Source organism: Onychostoma macrolepis, chromosome 05 (genome assembly GCF_012432095.1).
Source record: "Onychostoma macrolepis isolate SWU-2019 chromosome 05, ASM1243209v1, whole genome shotgun sequence".
Lineage (NCBI taxonomy): Eukaryota > Metazoa > Chordata > Actinopteri > Cypriniformes > Cyprinidae > Onychostoma > Onychostoma macrolepis.
In genome coordinates, this window is record NC_081159.1 from 6,775,819 (window position 1) to 6,793,671 (window position 17,853).

Consider the following 17,853-nt stretch of genomic DNA (forward strand, 5'->3'; position numbering starts at 1 on the left):
TTGGACATTGCGGTGGATCAGAGGTAAAAAAAAAAGATATAAATACCTATAATGTATTGTCACAAGCCACAGGGTTTAATGTGGTTTTGTCTGTGTATGCTTTTTTTTACTCTCAAAGCCGTGGGTCCCATTGACTGCCATTATATGACTGACAGAGATTTATTCATAGAAATATTGTATAGTGCAATATTATGTTGCCGTATTCAAATGAAGGTTTAAAAATAAAAATGTTAATTGCCACATTCAAATAAAGATTTTAAAATGCAGGCTAAGTGTCACTAAATAAACAAGTATATGTTCAGCTAATTGTCAGCCTCTTACATGTGTGCTTCTTGTTAACAGTTAGTGGATATGCATATAAACAGCTTTTTAATTAACAGAGTGGAATAATCATGGCTGATAGTAAGACATGCAATAGAAAAAGAAAACCAAACTGGACGCAAAAGTTGGGATAGCCTCCAAAACCAAAAAAAGATGCATGTGAAAACGTGTAAATGCAGCATGTTTGCAAAATGTTTACATTCTGAGGCAGTTTGCCTGCAACAGCCATTTTAGGATAGTTTGTGGCTTGGTCTTAGTGACTTAGGAATCATCTTCACTACTCCTAACGTTTCACAGATTTGTTAGCGCTAAAACACTTTGTGAAATACTCTTAGAGCAAACATTTAGGAGTCCTACATTTAGGACTGACACACCCATTAATTTTAAGATTTTCTCCTAAATCGGTGAGTTATGAGCTACTTTTAGCCTTAAGATGTTTTGTGAATATGGGCCCAGACCTTTAGTGTTTATGGATATGACGTAGCTTAAGTCAAGAATTAACTGCGAAATTCAACCCGACAGCTCAAAAAAATTGAGGTAAGACAACAACATTTTAATGTAGGCCTACTCATCCAGTAATGGAATCTTGCAATATGCGGCGCATATAGAGGTCTTTTATATGAATATGAATTAAAGACAAAGAAGTATGAAATAAAGACAACTTGTCAAAAGTGCATTATGTTCAAAAATAATGTGCTAATCTAAACCTGATTACTCTGCTAGGACATGTGAACTTGAGTGACAGACTTCATACAGTGAGCACATCCACTAAAAATCAGCTTGCGATCAGTTGGTTAAAAGAAATATGCAAGAAAATAGGGCCTTAAACAGGATACAATTCCTGAACATACATTTTCACACATATTATAAAGAGCATCAGTTCTCATTTTTGGCTGAGCAAAATGCTTCAAAATGAAACAAATGGTTAAAAAATATTTTTCTTGTTGGCCATATAAAAGTCCTTGTGATGTTTACAGTGATGGTTTTTTTTTTTTTTTTTTTGAATGATTTAGCTAATGATCCAAAGAGAACGATGCTAAGTGAAGGTGGTTTATCCACACATAGGCCTAATACTCCACTGTCTGTGTTCATATCTTTTATAGTAGTAGCCTATTTGCAAGTTCCATCCTGTATGTCATGCATCGGAAGCGTAGCTGCCGCGATTTTGTCGGGAGGTTCAAATTTCAAAGTTATTCCGTCCACAGTATCAACCTTTGAAACAATAGAGAAAACGTCAATGAGCAAATAGGCAGCAGTGTGGTTGTCCGCCAGAGCGTGGCGCTGTTGCACAGATCAGAGTCGCAGCAGTGGATGTTGACTCCCGGCAGCTCCTCCGTGTGGCAGTGTCGTGCTGTAGCGCAGCCACTGGTCAGCATGACTCCCAATGCAACTGCAACAACACAAACAAAACAGTGTTTTAGAGAAACCACATGCTGGGTTTCATAGAATCAACTTCAGAGGGAATTCATTTGAAGTCATGATACTAATGCATGTCGCAACAGAACTATTTAGTTAGTAGTTCTAAAACCTGGAGGAGAACCAGCTTTTCTGAGCCATGGGTTCATGGGTTAAGAATTTCCTGTGGGTTTTTAGAATGACGGTTTTGGATTTATGAGTAGAATTTAATGTCTGTGGTTAACTTTCCATGAAGAGACGTATGTTTTCTTCTACAACATAAATTACCCAACTTCATCTACCAAAAATGAGTGCACATGCTTGACAAACTTTTTGTCAACCAATCTTATATAGCAATTTATTAGTAGCTTCTATTTTTTTTTTAAACACAGTAACTTTCATGTTTGACACATGACTTGTGTAATTTATGTTATTGAACAAAACATACAAATAATGATAATCACAGACAGTATTTTACTCAGTCAAAATGACTGAGTCCTTCTGGTGTGGTAAAATATAATAATTATTGGTTTAAAACAAACAAATACATAAAAAAATAAACCCAAGACGCACACACAGGCACTTTCTTTCCCACCTTTCTTGCCACATTTCATTGATTTTTTTCCTGCCAGTTTATACATTTAACCTCTGCTTTGTTTCTGATTTGCATTTCTATATTTTCCTTCTTTAACACCTCGTTCTACACTCTCATTCCTCAAACTCCTACATGCACTTAGACCCACAAAAATGTAACCGGATTTCATATAGTATACTGTAGGCCTATCTTGTTCACTTTTTGAGAGGAACATCAGCACATTTTGAATCATCTCACACAAGAAATGACTTCCTCCGTGCTTCCACGTCACTTCTTCACATCGCACTTTACACAACATGATGACATTTACACCAAGCATGAATACATAAAACTGTGTATGACTAGAATCAGTGGTTTACAGGAATCAATTTTTTCTTTTTATTTAAGCTTTTAATCTTCTAGTAACTCCAGCCAAGTTTCACATATGATACAGTTACTAATTCCACTAAGGGACTGTTTACATAGAAACAAATCTACCCACAGCAATTATGTCAGGAACATATAACCATAAGTTCATCCACCTACCGTACAGCTAGTCCCACATGGTAAAAGGATAATTAAGACTTCATAGCCTGAATAACACATTTTTGTATGGACGAATCAGTAAAAGTGCTACAACAAAAATACACGCACACTCTACAGTGCTCCATCCGTAGACTTCAACTGAAAGTGCACTACTGTAAACACACAATTTTGTTCAGAATCAGAACTTTGAATCATAATTATTGTCAGTCACAATCAACAACATGTCACAACTACTGTAATAGTCTAGCTTATTTTGAACCCACACCTTCAACTAAAAGGAGAAGGTCTGGCCATACACTACAGTAAAACAAGCGGCACGAACACTTGCTCAGGGTTGAGTCATGTGACAGGTCTGTGATGCATGCTGAGCCCTGGAGGCAGGCAGAGCTGGCTCGACTTGTGAAAGTGGATAACTCTGGAGGATTACGGCTGGCCAATGATCCAACAGAGAGAGAAAGAGAAATCCCTGATGATCGCTGTCTAAAAGCTCTTATCAGCCTTATCAATTTGACTATGTCTGTCTGTCACCTATCTGGAGGACTGTCTGTTTGAGAGTCTGGCTGAGTTCTGTCAATGCCATTTGGGTCATAAATGTAGTCAGGATTTCAGGTTACAAAATATTTCGCTCATACAGTGATATCGGGAAAAATTGTGCTGGACGCCTCGAGCATAATGACAGTCTCAGTGTTAGTGATGAGAGCTTTCACAACACTGCTTCACGAAGCTTCAAAACATTTACGAATCGTTTGTTTCGAATCAGTGGCTCAGAGCTTGATTTCAGCAAATGAGGCTTCATCACATTGTACTGTTTCCGAACCATGGTTTTGCACAATTTTGAAATTCCAAGGGTTTGGCGCTGGTTGGGAGCCACTGTCTTTACACGGCTGAATTAAGGCTGCTCTGTGCATGCTCAAAAAGCCAGACCAAATTATGCCTGCTCAGACCCACCTCAGCCCCTGGTATCAAAGTATTAGGGGTGTAACGGTTCAAATTATTCACGGTTTGGTTTATATCACGGTTTTAGAGTCACGGTCTCTTTACAGTTCGGTATGTTCTATTTTAAGGAAAAAAGGGCTTTACTATGAAATGACTGGTCATATTTGAGCATACGTTGCATTGAACAAAATCTACAAAGAGTGACTGGTTTGTCCACGTTTATTTTGTTCATCGTTGTTGTTGTAATTAGGGGTGGCTCGATACTACTTTTTCAGAACCGATCCCGATCCGATACCAAAAATTCTGAGTATCTGCTGATACCAATATCAATCCGATACCTGGACTTGTGTTACACACAATCTACTAAATATAGACAACTTCATTGTAAAGAAAAACAACAAATGAATGCATATTTAATTATAATATATGACAATAATACTATTATAAACTAGGTTAGTGGATAATTCAGTAGCAAAAGTTACTCTAGAAAAATCATGAGTGCGCATATATAAAATCTAAAATTAGTGTGAAAAAACATTATTTAGTGGGGAACAAATAAAAGTCAATAAGCGTAGGACTAAATCTAAAATTATAGTGTAAAATGATATACATTTCTCTTTGTATTGTTGTAAAATACATTCATGAAAAACAAGTAATATATTTATACTGTATATAAAAATACATACTGTAAAATTAAAAGACATTTCTTTTAAATGTATAGCACAGTAATGAGGCAGAAACATATGATAGATAAGACGAACAAGAAAGGCTATTAATAATCTTTCATTGTGCAAAAGTATTATGATACGAAAGGCTCCGAATACAGAGCAGCACAAAGCGCTTATGCACATTCTGTGCGCAGAATGATGCGCTTGAACCAACACGGAGTCACAGCGCTTCGAAAGTCAGCAGCATATAAAGGTTCAAAGCACAAACTGAAGCGATATTAATGCGTAGTGTATTAAATCTGTGCGATAGTTTATTGAGCCTTTTATTTGAACAGTTTTAAATTTCAGTTGCTGTGTTCGTTAAGAGTGCTCACTAGTCCTTCTAATTGATCTAATTGTCTTAATTATAAACACACACAGTGGATAGCACAAACAATTTTACCGTTATTTTTCTCATGATTTCCCTACCGTGCCTAATGAAGTGGAAGTCTGGCACATTCAGTCTATGAAAAAAGCTTACTTCCACATTGAAAAAGGTGGTGTGTTGCCACAGTAGCGAATTTTTACTGTTCCATTTCTCGCTGTAGCCAATAATATCTGCTTCCGCTTGGAGCCGTTGAGTCACGTAATGGCATAACAACAAAACACTAAAGCAGGGGAAGAGCAGTAATGTTTGCATACGAGACGTGAAAAGAGCGGTATATAAACACACAGATGTGTCTATTCTTTGTTGAATGTATTAAGCAATATATTAAGTGTAGAGGAGAGAAAATTAACCTAAAGTATCAATCTAATCAGGCTAGTATCGATCCGATACCGATACCAGTGTTGGTATAGATACTATCGATATTAGGATCGATCCACCCACCACTAACACGCAGTTTGAATGCTGAATGGAGAATGACACACAGCCGCAGCGGAGAGAAGAGTTTACCTGAACTTGACTTAAATATTCATCTCTACCTCACATTAAACTTTGTAACGGGCTTCAGAACACTTGAAATATAGTGCTCGTGTTTTATAATGTGTTTGTGGCTTTTGTGGGGCTTAACAATAACACAATATATGATATACGCACAATATCGGATTTGGATCGGTCTCTTCTGACCGATAACCCGATATTTACCCGATACTGAATATCGGATCGGCGCACCCCTAGTTGTAATGCAGTGGTTCCAAAACCTGTCTTGGAGGCCCCCCTGCCCTGCATCTTTTGTATGTCTCCCTTATCTAACACACTTGATTCCACTCATCAGCTGTTAGTAGAGACTACAAGAACTAATTTGGGTGTGTCTGATTAGGGAGACATTCAAAATGTGTAGGGCAGGGGGTCCTCCAGGACAGGTTTGGGAACCACTGTTGTAATGTATTGGGAAGCCAGAATGCATATCCATTGACAGAAACAAACATTAACCGAACTCTGTTTTACTTGTTATTTTTAACAAACTATATTACAGATGTTGTCAGATTTAAGTGGTGCGAGTGCATGCCGAACCATGGGGGGAGAACGGAATAGTTCTAATTTTTTTTTTTACCAAGAACCGTTACACCCCTACAAAGTATACAGTTGTAATTGCTGTGTAAATGCCACCTCTGAGCAGCATTAAACAGTCTGTCTAAAGACACCTAAATGCCACTTCAGAAGTGTTTCTTTGGAGTATAAATTTGCCATTATTGTATTACATAAAGTCAAAAACCAAGTAGGATTTTTAGGAACTGGTGATTCATTACCTTCAGACCAGCTTATGCAGTAGGTGTTGGTTTTTATGGCTGATTAGGAGATGAAGGTGTTGGAAGTACGGGTTAAAGCAGGTTAATTAGGCGGGGGGCAGGGAACACTGTGATCTCTAACTTCAGTCGGTCTTTTCTCGGGAGCGATCATCTGCCTCTAATGCTCCTTACACTGCCAAAGTGTGATGACAATTACACGCAGGGAGTCTCATGAAGAGGATTAAGGTGTCGCCCCTGGAGTTCTGTTGCTCAAAGGATTTCAGAAATCCTCCGAAATAAATTTGATGAACCAAAAACTATCATTATGCATTATTCTCCACAGTGATTAACGCTCATGTAATGACTATCTCAGCCACAGGAAGCCAAGCAGGCATTTCTGATTGTTGATATATTAGCAGTTGCTGGTGGGTGGTTGTATTTGAGGACATTCTTACCACTTTCAGTTCTGATGCAGAAGCGATGCTTGAAGCCCTTGTGGGAGTGGGAGCAGGTGATGACTTCGGGGCTGGAACATCCTACGTCCACATACCTCTGGTTATGCACGATGTTACAGGCGTAGCATTGCAGCCCGTCAGCTATAAAGCACAAAGCAGATCTTTGTTTGCATCCGAGTTACAGAGAATACTGAAAAACAAGAGCAAAAGCAGCCGACTGTATTCGGAAATTTGGACTATAATGTGCAACAGTATCTTCTTTCACTATCAGTTTCTCAATGATTTCACCCACTGTGGCTCCAGATCAAGCAGGGATGAGGTTATAGCGACTGAGATTGAATTTAGCCCCGAGGTTTTAAGTCACTCAGCCATGTGCGCAGAACCCTGCTGTTGATACACATGGGTTTAGCTGCACAGTGCCTCTAGCTACACCATGACAGGTGGTTGTTAGGCTAATGTACTGCTCCTCTTTGGTAATGTTGTGCGTGAAGGCCAGTACATAACACATTATTAATGAAACACCTCAAAAAAGCGTAAATCATTTACATCAACAAGGAAACGCATTCGCTTGCATGCATTATTGATGTCCCACTAATCTTCTGAATGATTTGCAGTGACATGCGATCTGTATCTGGCATCATGCTTTGAGACCATCCAGTAGGAATCTGCATGATGTGTGTACAGTTTCTGACAGGCTATTGGCTTTTTCTCATGTATGGTAATTTATCATTTCTGGTAATGTTATCTCTGTGTTCTTTTTAAAAGGCAAAGTTCATCTGGTGGCGGTGGTTTGCTTTACATAACCCCCTCACTAGAATCTGTTCAGACAGAAATGTTGTATTTGCATGTAAGATTAGATCTAAATGAGGCTAGTGAGCTTTAGGAGGCAACACTGCAAGCAAACAAAGATATTTGAATTCATTACTGTCATATGGCTCAGATACATTTGGCATGGAGAATTCTACCTCAAATTGTCAATTACAAAAAGTGTGTTTGTTAGATTTTTGTAATACAGTGATGAATGTTGCATGGAGTTCATTAGAGGATTGTTGACAAGAATAAGTGCATCCAAATCTTTGGTATATAAAACAAAAATTTTGTAAACACACAATTTGAGCATAAATTATTACATAGAGAAAATTCAAACACTGTTCAAAGTCTATACTGCAAAATAGAAAAAGAAAATCAATAATTAAGCCTTGTTTCCTAGGAAAAATATCTAAATATCATGATGACGGAATACATTTACTTAAAAGACTTGCTTTCAAAGAATATATCTTGAAGTAAGGTTATTTTTCTTACCAAACAGATTTTCCCATTGTATTTAACCATAAGTCTAACAAATCAGTGGGCAAGTAAAAACAAGAAGAAAATAAATAAATAAATAAAGTTAATTCAAGATCTATTATCTGTAAGTAAATATTTAACACAAGTTTCTCAAGGTAATGCATTTCATTGTAATAATGTTTTAAGACAAAATTATACATGTGTGTGTGTGTGTGTGACAATATTTCAATATGTATTTTGTTTTCTTCAATGTGACTGACACAATTCAGTACAAACATACACACACCTACCTTGTGACATGAGAAGTGTCAGCAATGCCAAGAAGTAATACAGTCCATATATGTGCAGCATGCAGTTCTGGAGAGTCATGGGTGCAGCTGGAGGAAAAGTCACCCGGGCAGAGCAATGAAGGGCTGGTAGTGAGACGAATCCTCCTGGGAGAAGAGCTCTCTGCCTCTTTCAGCATGAGCCACCACTCTCAAACAAAACAAGCTCACACTGATACTCCAAAGGAAAAGAGGAGGGGCCTCATATCAAAAAGAAGTATCAATAATGAGCCGTTAAGAATAGACTACATGCGTTACATCAAAATAAAGTGCAGTCATTTGTCCCTCATTTCTCCCATCCTTCCTAAGCCCTAGAGAGGGAGTCTTCAGTCCCTGGCAGACGCGCACAGTCTGCCTGAGACCCTCTGCTGGATCAGAGGTAATTTGCTCATTGATAATCCCAAAGCCCCAGATAAACACTTTCACGCCCAGCTTCTCACTGTGACAGAAGAGTCAGTCTCGATGCTCTTATGTGTGTGGTATTAGTGTGTCTGAGTCCTCAGGCCATATTGCATTTAATGAAAATTTAAGAAGCAAATCCTCACTCGGGAAGTGATGTTTAATGAAGGAGTGGGTGGGTTTTTGGAACAAACACAGACACAAATCAAAAGCGCTTGCTGTGCTTTGAAGGGTCCAATCAGTTTCAGAAGTGATTAGATGGTGACCCAAAACGTTTTCATATGCAGTCATTAATGCTGGATCTCTCTCTCTTCTTCTGCCATGCTTCTCGATCTTTCTCATAATAGAGTTTCTCTTCGTAACACTGGCTGTCAAGATCAAGAGGTGTCTGGCATGTGTGATGTGTAGCAGGTCTAACTGGGGAAGTGGTAAGGATATCATCAATATTCATATGAATTAACACATTGCAGTTAAAGGAGATGTATGTGTGCGCATTTTATCCTACTCTTTTTTTTCTATTAAAAAACCATGACTGTAATGTTAATTGGTTTATAGTAAGTTCCCTTACTCTACAGGCTGAAAAACTAATAGATTTAACAGGATATTTCATGTAAATTTACAGTAAAAGTGTGTTCTTAAGGTGATTGTCAGTATAGTATAAAGGTAAATAAAACTTACTGGCCCAAGTCAAAGACCCAGCTCAAAAATCTCTATATCCTGGTCTCTATATAAGGCCCAAGTTTGATTTATTGGCCTGTTTTGCTTTCTGTCAGAAGTCAGAAATTGTAAATCCAATTACTTTTAAAAATTAAAGCAAACCTCTCCTCAACAACTCACTTTGTATAATAACATTTCTTTGTTTCTTTTTTTAATCCTAAAACCTTCTGTTAATTTCTAGGCTGAAAACAGATTTTGAAAGATAGTTTCTTACTAAAGTGCCTCACTAACATTTTTAGTCTTTGCTTTAAAATGTGGTTTAGTCTTAGTTTTTAAATAATATAAAAATATAATTAACATAAAAAAAAAAAAACATAAAAGAATATTTCCATTCTAAGCAACATACATTCAAAATCTGGGATTCAAAACCTAACCTTTTTTCAAGACACTTGTTTTGGATCATTAATCAAATGTGACCCTGGACCACAAAAGCAGTCTTAAGTTGCTGGGGTATATTTGTAGCCTGGCAATACCAAACTCTGCTACTTCGCTTTGCTTCGTAGACAGAGTCTGGAACAAAGCGTTAACTTTCTCGTGGGCGGGCGCTTGTCTGAAGTTTAAAATCATTGGTGTACCCATAAGCCAATCACATAACGGTTGGTTATGACGTATGTTATTCGCCGGCTCAGCCGCCTTGAACTTCCGCTGTAAACACAGGTATGCGGCGAAAACAAAACCATCGAGCGAAATACCGGAGTGAAGATGGCTGTGAACGACTTTTGCAGATTATGTGAAGTAAATCTACACATCCACAATTATCGCCTTGCCGAACTTTGGCCTCCCCAATTTCTCGCTGACGATCGGTAACAGTTGATAAGTAAAACTTTTCCCAAAACCTGTCAGGAGTAGGGCCACAACATCACCTCCATTCAAAATGCGAACCAAACACTCTTCTTGTTCGGGCTTCAGTTGGCAAATGCCAGGCAGTGTTGCCAACTAATTTTCAGAGAAAGTTGCTAAAGGAAGGTCAATTTGTTGCTAAAAGTTGCTAAATGACGTTGTGATGTCATTGCGCGATGACGTCATTGCGTAATCACGGCGCAAAATTGTCACAACATCAAATCTCAGCAAAAATATATATTTTATATATGTTAATTTAGATTTGTTTGTAAAATATATGCAAAATATTATATTAAAATAAATAACTATTTTAAAATACATTGAATTATTGAACACACACATTTTTGAATGATTACAATTAAATTTTTTTTTTTTTTTTTTTATATATCTAGTAAACTAGTAATATAACACATTCTCAACAATAATGCTTTAAGCAGTGTATTAGTAGTTAGTATGCTACACTCCAAGAAAAGGCTGTAAAAATAGGGCACAATAAACATGTTAATATGAAAGAATTTTCCGTATTGGTTTTTAACCTGCATTTTAAATTACGCATTGTGTTTTCGGGTTACAGGGTTACAATGGATAATGGATAACATCCTGGAAAATTACTAGTAGCCTTTCTTTCCCATTTTTCTTACAGCGTACTAACTGATCAACAATCGCAAGTACAAGCTACTAACAAAGTGTATCATAAATGAATTATTCAATTATTCAGTTATTATTATTATTAAATTGAAGAATTGTAAATAGCAGCTAACTCAATTCACATGATGGGTGTACTGCTAGGCATCTTTGGTTTTCTTTTTGTGTAATTTGGATGGAAAATGTGTCTTTTAATTGTCTGAGTCACTTATCAAAAGTTGCTAAAAGTTGCCAAATACATTTTTTAAAATTGCTAAATTTGTTGCTAGGTGCTTTTGGAAGAAAAAGTTGCTAGGGTAGTCTGAAAAGTTGCTAAATTTAGCAACAAAATTGCTAAGTTGGCAACACTGATGCCAGGAATATTCTCCACAACAGAGCGAACGGCATCCCGTGTCTCCGCTGTCGTTTTAGATTTCCCTCACCTAAACTACAATCTTAAATTCGGTGCTTAGCCTCTACGTCATGGCTCTCAGCCCACCCTCTGTTCGTTGATTGGCCCGGCTGCTGCGGAGCCGGAGATAAACTGAGAGATGGTTTGCTATATCAGACTGAGTACAGAAGCTAAATGAAATTGAGCAGAAGTACGAAGTCTGACGTAGTCAGGCTAGTATATTTGTAGCAATAGCCCAAAATACATTGTATGTGTAATAGGGCTGACGAGACGTGCGGATCCAAGTGCAAGCTTTTATTTACAGGCATGGTCATAAATACAGGCAGGGTCAAAACAATGGCAAACAGGTATGGCAGGGACAAGACAAAGAGTAAACCTAGGGCAAGCATGGGTCGACGATCGGCGAACAGTATCCAATGGGCAAGGCAGAGAGATAATCCAGGGAACACGGGCTAGAAACAAACACGGGAGAACAGGCAAGATTAAGACAACAAAGTGGGCTCCGTAGTAGCTATCGCTAGGAGAGGGATAAGTGCATACAATACTCGGCAGTGAGGGAAACAAAGTCCAGGGTTTAAATAGAGTGTGTGATTAGTGAGAGCTGTGTGATCAGTGCCTTCAGCTGTGTGTGCAATCAGTGCAATGGATGATGGGAAATTGAGTCCAGTGTGATGTGTGCTGTGAGAGTCAATGTGGTGAGCGAGTGACCTCTGGTGGTGAATGAACGGAAGTGCAGGGACAGGATTCGTGACAGTATGGGTCAAAATGATAGATTTTTCTTTTATGCCAAAAATCATTAGGATATTCCATGAAGATATTTTGTACATTTCTTACTGTAAATGTATCAAAACTTAATTTTTGATTAGTAATATGCATTGCTAAGAACTTAATTTGGACAACTTTAAAGGCGATTTTCTCAGTATTTAGATTTTTTTGCACACTCAGATTCCAGATATTCAAATAGTTGCATTTGTATTCAAATATTGTCCGATCCTAACAAACCATACATTAATGGAAAGCTTATTTATTCAGCTTTGAGATGAAGTATAAATCTCAATTTCGAAAAACAATTACACTTTAGACTGGTTTTGTCATCTAGGGTCACAAATGATCAAATTAGTGACAATGATCATGGAAACTCATCCCGCACTGTTTGTGCTACATGAATGATAACTCAAATTGCATGGCTTTGTTGATGAAGGGTTTACTTAAAATTTTAAAAGTAACTTTTTGAGTTCCCACATGGGCCATATACATATAGAAACCATATCCTAACAGTGACACACACCACCCTATAGTGCCACCGAATTTTGCATGGGCAATTAACACTCTTTCTTGATGCTTCATCTTTGTGTTGCAGGCAGGAAATAATAGTTTCAGTAGCACTTTAGATTAGGGAACACTATTCACTATTAACTACTAGTAGCTTATTAGCATGCATACTAGCATAGGCTGTTTATTAGTACTTATCAGGTATTAAAGTGCCCCTATTATGGATTTTTGAAACTGACCTTTCATGCAGTGTGTAACACAGCTCTAAGTGAATGAAAACATCTTGCAAAGTTTTAAATCTGAAAGTGCACCGTGTTTAAAGTTATTGTCTCTCAAAAGAAAGAGTCGACTCTGAATCATTGAAACTAGTCGTTTTTAAAACGAATCCCAAGCCGTTTCATGTTTACGTCAACATGAAACATTAGCATATTGCCCGCCCACTTGTTGGTGTTTTCGCATTGGTCTGAATGAAAACGCAGATTCATTATTTGCCACTAGGTGCCGCTTTTGGAGCTGTAAAAATAGTGGTTTCCCTGGTAAGTAACGCTGTACACAAAGCAGCACTGCGCTCTCAAACACTGCTTTATCAGGCATTACAGGCGAGATGAAATGAAAATGAGACCAATCGGACCAATCACTGCAGATTAGCGTCACGCAAAGGAAGGGCTTTTAAAAATGAATCGTTGAGCGAATAAGGTAAAAATAAATGCATATTATAAGACAATGAAAGTTTTTTTGACCTTGCATGCATGTCAACCTGTTGTTGGGGACTCCCAAAACCAAAATATGAACCTTTCATAACCCATAATAGGGGCACTTTAATGCCTTATTCTGCATTAAACATACCCCAAAACATAACTACTATAACCTTATTATGAATAAGCAGCAAATTAGGAGTTATTAAGGAAAAAAATACTTTTTTCTGCCAGCAGTACAGAGATGAAGCATAAAGAAAGCGTGAGTGGAGACTGAAAAGGTCTGCGTCTTCACTCCTACTCTGTTTGGCATGATCCAGAAGTGCAGAGATTAACCTTGCAAATGAGGAGCAGCTTCCCAAGTAGCTCCTGGCTTAGTTTTGGGTTACACATAATTGCTCATAATAGCTCTGCATGAGTCTGTTGTTATTTAGGACTCAAAGAAGTGAGTGACAAGCGTGCTATGCAGGATTCTGAATCCTCCGTGCTGTGCAGGCACAAAGACAAAGACAGCTGAGGCACCGGTCCAGCAATATTGGCGAAATCGTGAGAACACAAAAGCATGAAATTTCCATCTCGCTCCGAGGATCTAAAAGACAAGCCTTCTGCTATATCTCACGTCTTTCAGATGATGATGAAAGATTCGCTGTTTACTATAGTACTTGCAGTTCAGCAGGTGTGTGATGGTTTCATAGTGACGTTAATCAGTAATCCCTGTTAGAAATATGCTTGCGTGAGAAGAATATATGGATTCTGGAGAGTATCCGATTACTGTAATTTCATTTAAGCTTGATGGTCGCATATTAGGCTGTGGCAGGAATTCAGCTGAGCTTATGCATTATGTGTTCTCAAATCAGGCGATCTTGTTGGAAAACTGTCCAGCATTAATGTCTCAATATTTTTGCATTTTGAGCCTAAAGATGAATTATAGTGCATTGTACAAGATATTACACATGCACTTAAAAGATGGTTACTGCCACAATGATGATGTCTAAGATGTCTAGAAAAATCTCTGAAGAACGAAACACAACAGACAAGCATCTTCTTTGTGTCCATTTCTGTACAGTAGATTGTGGCTCTTAAAGCAGTGATTGCCGCAGGGCAAGTCTACAGCTGAACTCCAGTGACTCAGCCTGCTGTCCAGCCCTGCCTGTTCACTTTCATATAGATCAAAATAAACTGGAGACAACTCGCAGTACTCACTCTGAACATCAACTCACTAGTTTAGCAGTTCATTTTGACATGTTGTGATGTGTCAACAAGGATTTGGAGTACTTTATAAAATATTCTATCCACAGGAGCTGCCATCACAGATTTCTAAGGCCCAGTAGCGTATGTTGCCTGAATAAGATATTAATGTTGTTGTCACACCTGAGACATTCTTAAAATAATTATAATACATATTAATTACAATAAAATTAATTATTATTATTATTGTCGTTATTATAAAGTTACACAATTACGTTAACATAACATTACGTTACATTATTACGTTATTAAGTTTCATAATTAAGTTAATTAAGTTTCATAAGTCTAATAAGTCAGTGCAAGTCAGGTTTAATATCTATATACTGCTTTTCACAATACACAGAGTTTTAAAGTGGCTTTGCTGAAAATCAGCCCATAATTGGAACAAAAATTGGAAAAAGAAAAAATAAGGAAAATATAGTTTTGTCAGTATTTGTGTGTGTTTATATACAGCATATACTGTACATGTGTATGTGTGTGTATATATATATATATATATATATATACACATATACACAGGTGCATCTCAATAAATTAGAATGTCGTGGAAAAGTTAATTTATTTCAGTAATTCAACTCAAATTGTGAAACTTGTGTATTAAATAAATTCAGTGCACACAGACTGAAGTAGTTTAAGTCTTTGGTTCCTTTAATTGTGATGATTTTGGCTCACATTTAACAAAAACCCACCAATTCACTATCTCAACAAATTAGAATATGGTGACATGCCAATCAGCTAATCAACTCAAAACACCTGCAAAGGTTTCCTGAGCCTTCAAAATGGTCTTTCAGTTTGGTTCACTAGGCTACACAATCATGGGGAAGACTGCTGATCTGACAGTTGTCCAGAAGACCATCATTGACACCCTTCACAAGGAGGGTACGCCACAAACATTCATTGCCAAAGATGCTGGCTGTTCACAGACTGCTGTATCCAAGCATGTTAACAGAAAGTTGAGTGGAAGGAAAAGATGCACAACCAACCGAGAGAACCGCAGCCTTATGAGGATTGTCAAGCAAAATCGATTCAAGAACTTGGATGAACTTCACAAGGAATGGACTGAGGCTGGGGTCAAGGCATCAAGAGCCACCACACACAGACGTGTGCAGCCTTCAAGGAATTTGGCTACAGTTGTCGTATTCCTCTTGTTAAGCCACTCCTGAACCGCAGACAACGTCAGAGGTGTCTTACCTGGGCTAAGGAGAAGAAGAACTGGACTGTTGCCCAGTGGTCCAAAGTCCTCTTTTCAGATGAGAGCAAGTTTTGTATTTCATTTGGAAACCGAGGTCCTAGAGTCTGGAGGAAGGGTGGAGAAGCTCATAGCCCAAGTTGCTTGAAGTCCAGTGTTAAGTTTCCACAGTCTGAGATGATTTGGGGTGCAATGTCATCTGCTGGTGTTGGTCCATTGTGTTTTTTGAAAACCAAAGTCACTGCACCCGTTTACCAAGACATTTTGGAGCACTTCACATTTCCTTCTGCTGACCAGCTTTTTAAAGATGCTGATTTCATTTTCCAGCAGGATTTGGTACCTGCCCACACTGCCAAAAGCACCAAAAGTTGGATAAATGACCATGGTGTTGGTGTGCTTGACTGGCCAGCAAACTCACCAGACCTGAACCCCATAGAGAATCTATGGGGTATTATCAAGAGGAAAATGAGAAACAACAGACCAAAAAATGCAGATGAGCTGAAGGCCACTGTCAAAGAAACCTGGGCTGCCATACCACCTCAGCAGTGCCACAAACTCCATGGCACTGCTGAAAAACCTGTATGTGTGTGTGTGTGTGTGTATATATATATATATATATATATATATATATATATACATAACAAAATTAAAACAAAGTATTAAAACATTTATTTTGTAATTGTTACTAAATAAAAAATAAAGGTAACCCTTTATTTTAAGGTGTCCTTGTTACACGTCACATGTACTTACTATTATAATAACAATAAATTATGCATAATTACATGCAAGTAACACTATAAGCCAAACCCTAATCCTGACCCTAAGCATATGTGACCCTGGACCACAAAACCAGTCCTAAGTCGCTGGCGTATATTTGTAGCAATAGCCAAAAATACATTGTATGGGTCAAAATTATAGATTTTTTTTTTATGCCAAAAATCATTAGGATATTAAGTAAAGATCATGTTCCATGAAGATATTTTGTAAATTTCTTACCATAAATGTATCAAAACTTCATTTTTGATTAGTAATATGCATTGCTAAGAACTTCATTTGGACAACTTTAAAGGCGATTTTCTCAATATTTAGATTTTATGCACCCTCAGATTCCAGATTTTCAAATAGATGTATCTTGGCCAAATTTCAACTCAAGCTCATTTAATCTCAACTTTGAAAAATTGACACTTAAGACTGGTTTTGTGGTCCAGGGTCACATATAGTAAGTGCATGTAGTTAATTAATATTACTCAGTACTTAAATGTATAAGTACACTGTAACAGGGACACTTTAAAATAAAGTGTAACCAAAATTAATAACATTATCAGTGAACAGTGTAACAAGATTATTTCACAAATTTGCAATAGAGCATACAATTGAAAATCTTGAGCATTCTTAAAGCATGGCGTGTTACGATTAAGGTAACAGACATTGTTCAGTGATGCTTATAAGAGAATTAAAGCAATCTGAGAGACCACAGTAGCAGGTGCTTTCAATTCTTTAAGATAATAATGACCTTTCAGAAAATGAACTAGCTAATGGAGTTGGGCTGTGTGGATATAATCAGATTTGAGAAAGCATTTCATTGGTGCTCTTGAAGAGTCAAAAGCTTACAGTAATCCGTAAAGTGCAAACAAGTAAGTGCCAATAAGCAGCTAAAGGGTATAAATACAGTCAGCTGAGGGCATGCCGTCGAATCAAGCGCTGAGAGTCACACTGCGTAATGGCATTGCATGTCCACTAGAGAGCAGAGTAGGTTACTCATCCACTCCAAGCTCAAATTCTACTGTAGGATGCATTTGTACTGCCGGAGAGGATTTAAACAAACCCCATTTGTCAGCGGTTTGTATGTCGATTTCAATACCATGGCTAATGGTTTGACATAAACAAATATATTTTCCTGTCAGTGCTTGAGCTTCTGATATTGCACTAGCTGCCCTTTTTTTTGTTTAAATGAAAATTCTGTCATCAATTAACCACCTTTAAGTTCCACATTCCAAAACTGTACATGTTTCTTTCTTTCTTCTATTGAACACAAAAGCATGAATAGCATTAAAAAAAAAAAATTTTTGGTTACCAACATTCTTCAAAATATCTTCTTTTGTGTTCAACAATAACAACATGATAGTGAGTAGGCTAAATGATTGCGTTACCGCATAAAGTCTTATTAAGCATCTCTCCAGCAGCAGTATATTTTCTGTTTAGTAAATATATTTTCTCCTTGCACATTCAGGGCCTACTG

General features: G+C 37.6%; 1 protein-coding gene across 3 annotated transcripts in view; it reads right to left on the reverse strand.

Moving 5' to 3' along the window:
* Window positions 1-203: 203 nt before the first annotated feature.
* The window catches only part of LOC131541190 (uncharacterized), a 34,098-nt gene continuing 16,448 nt past the window's right edge, over window positions 204-17,853 (reverse strand). The window contains exons 1-4 of one of the 3 annotated variants that reach the window (XM_058776781.1): window positions 9,709-10,323; window positions 8,183-9,034; window positions 6,606-6,746; window positions 204-1,711 (exon numbers count right to left, since the gene is read on the reverse strand). In XM_058776781.1, coding sequence (XP_058632764.1) covers window positions 1,512-1,711; window positions 6,606-6,746; window positions 8,183-8,261 — 420 coding nt within the window. In that variant the 5' untranslated portion in view covers window positions 8,262-9,034; window positions 9,709-10,323 and the 3' untranslated portion in view covers window positions 204-1,511. Of the gene's footprint in view, window positions 1,712-6,605; window positions 6,747-8,182; window positions 9,035-9,708; window positions 10,324-17,853 lie in introns of those variants that run through there. The other 2 variants (XM_058776782.1, XM_058776783.1) reach the window with 2 other exon arrangements.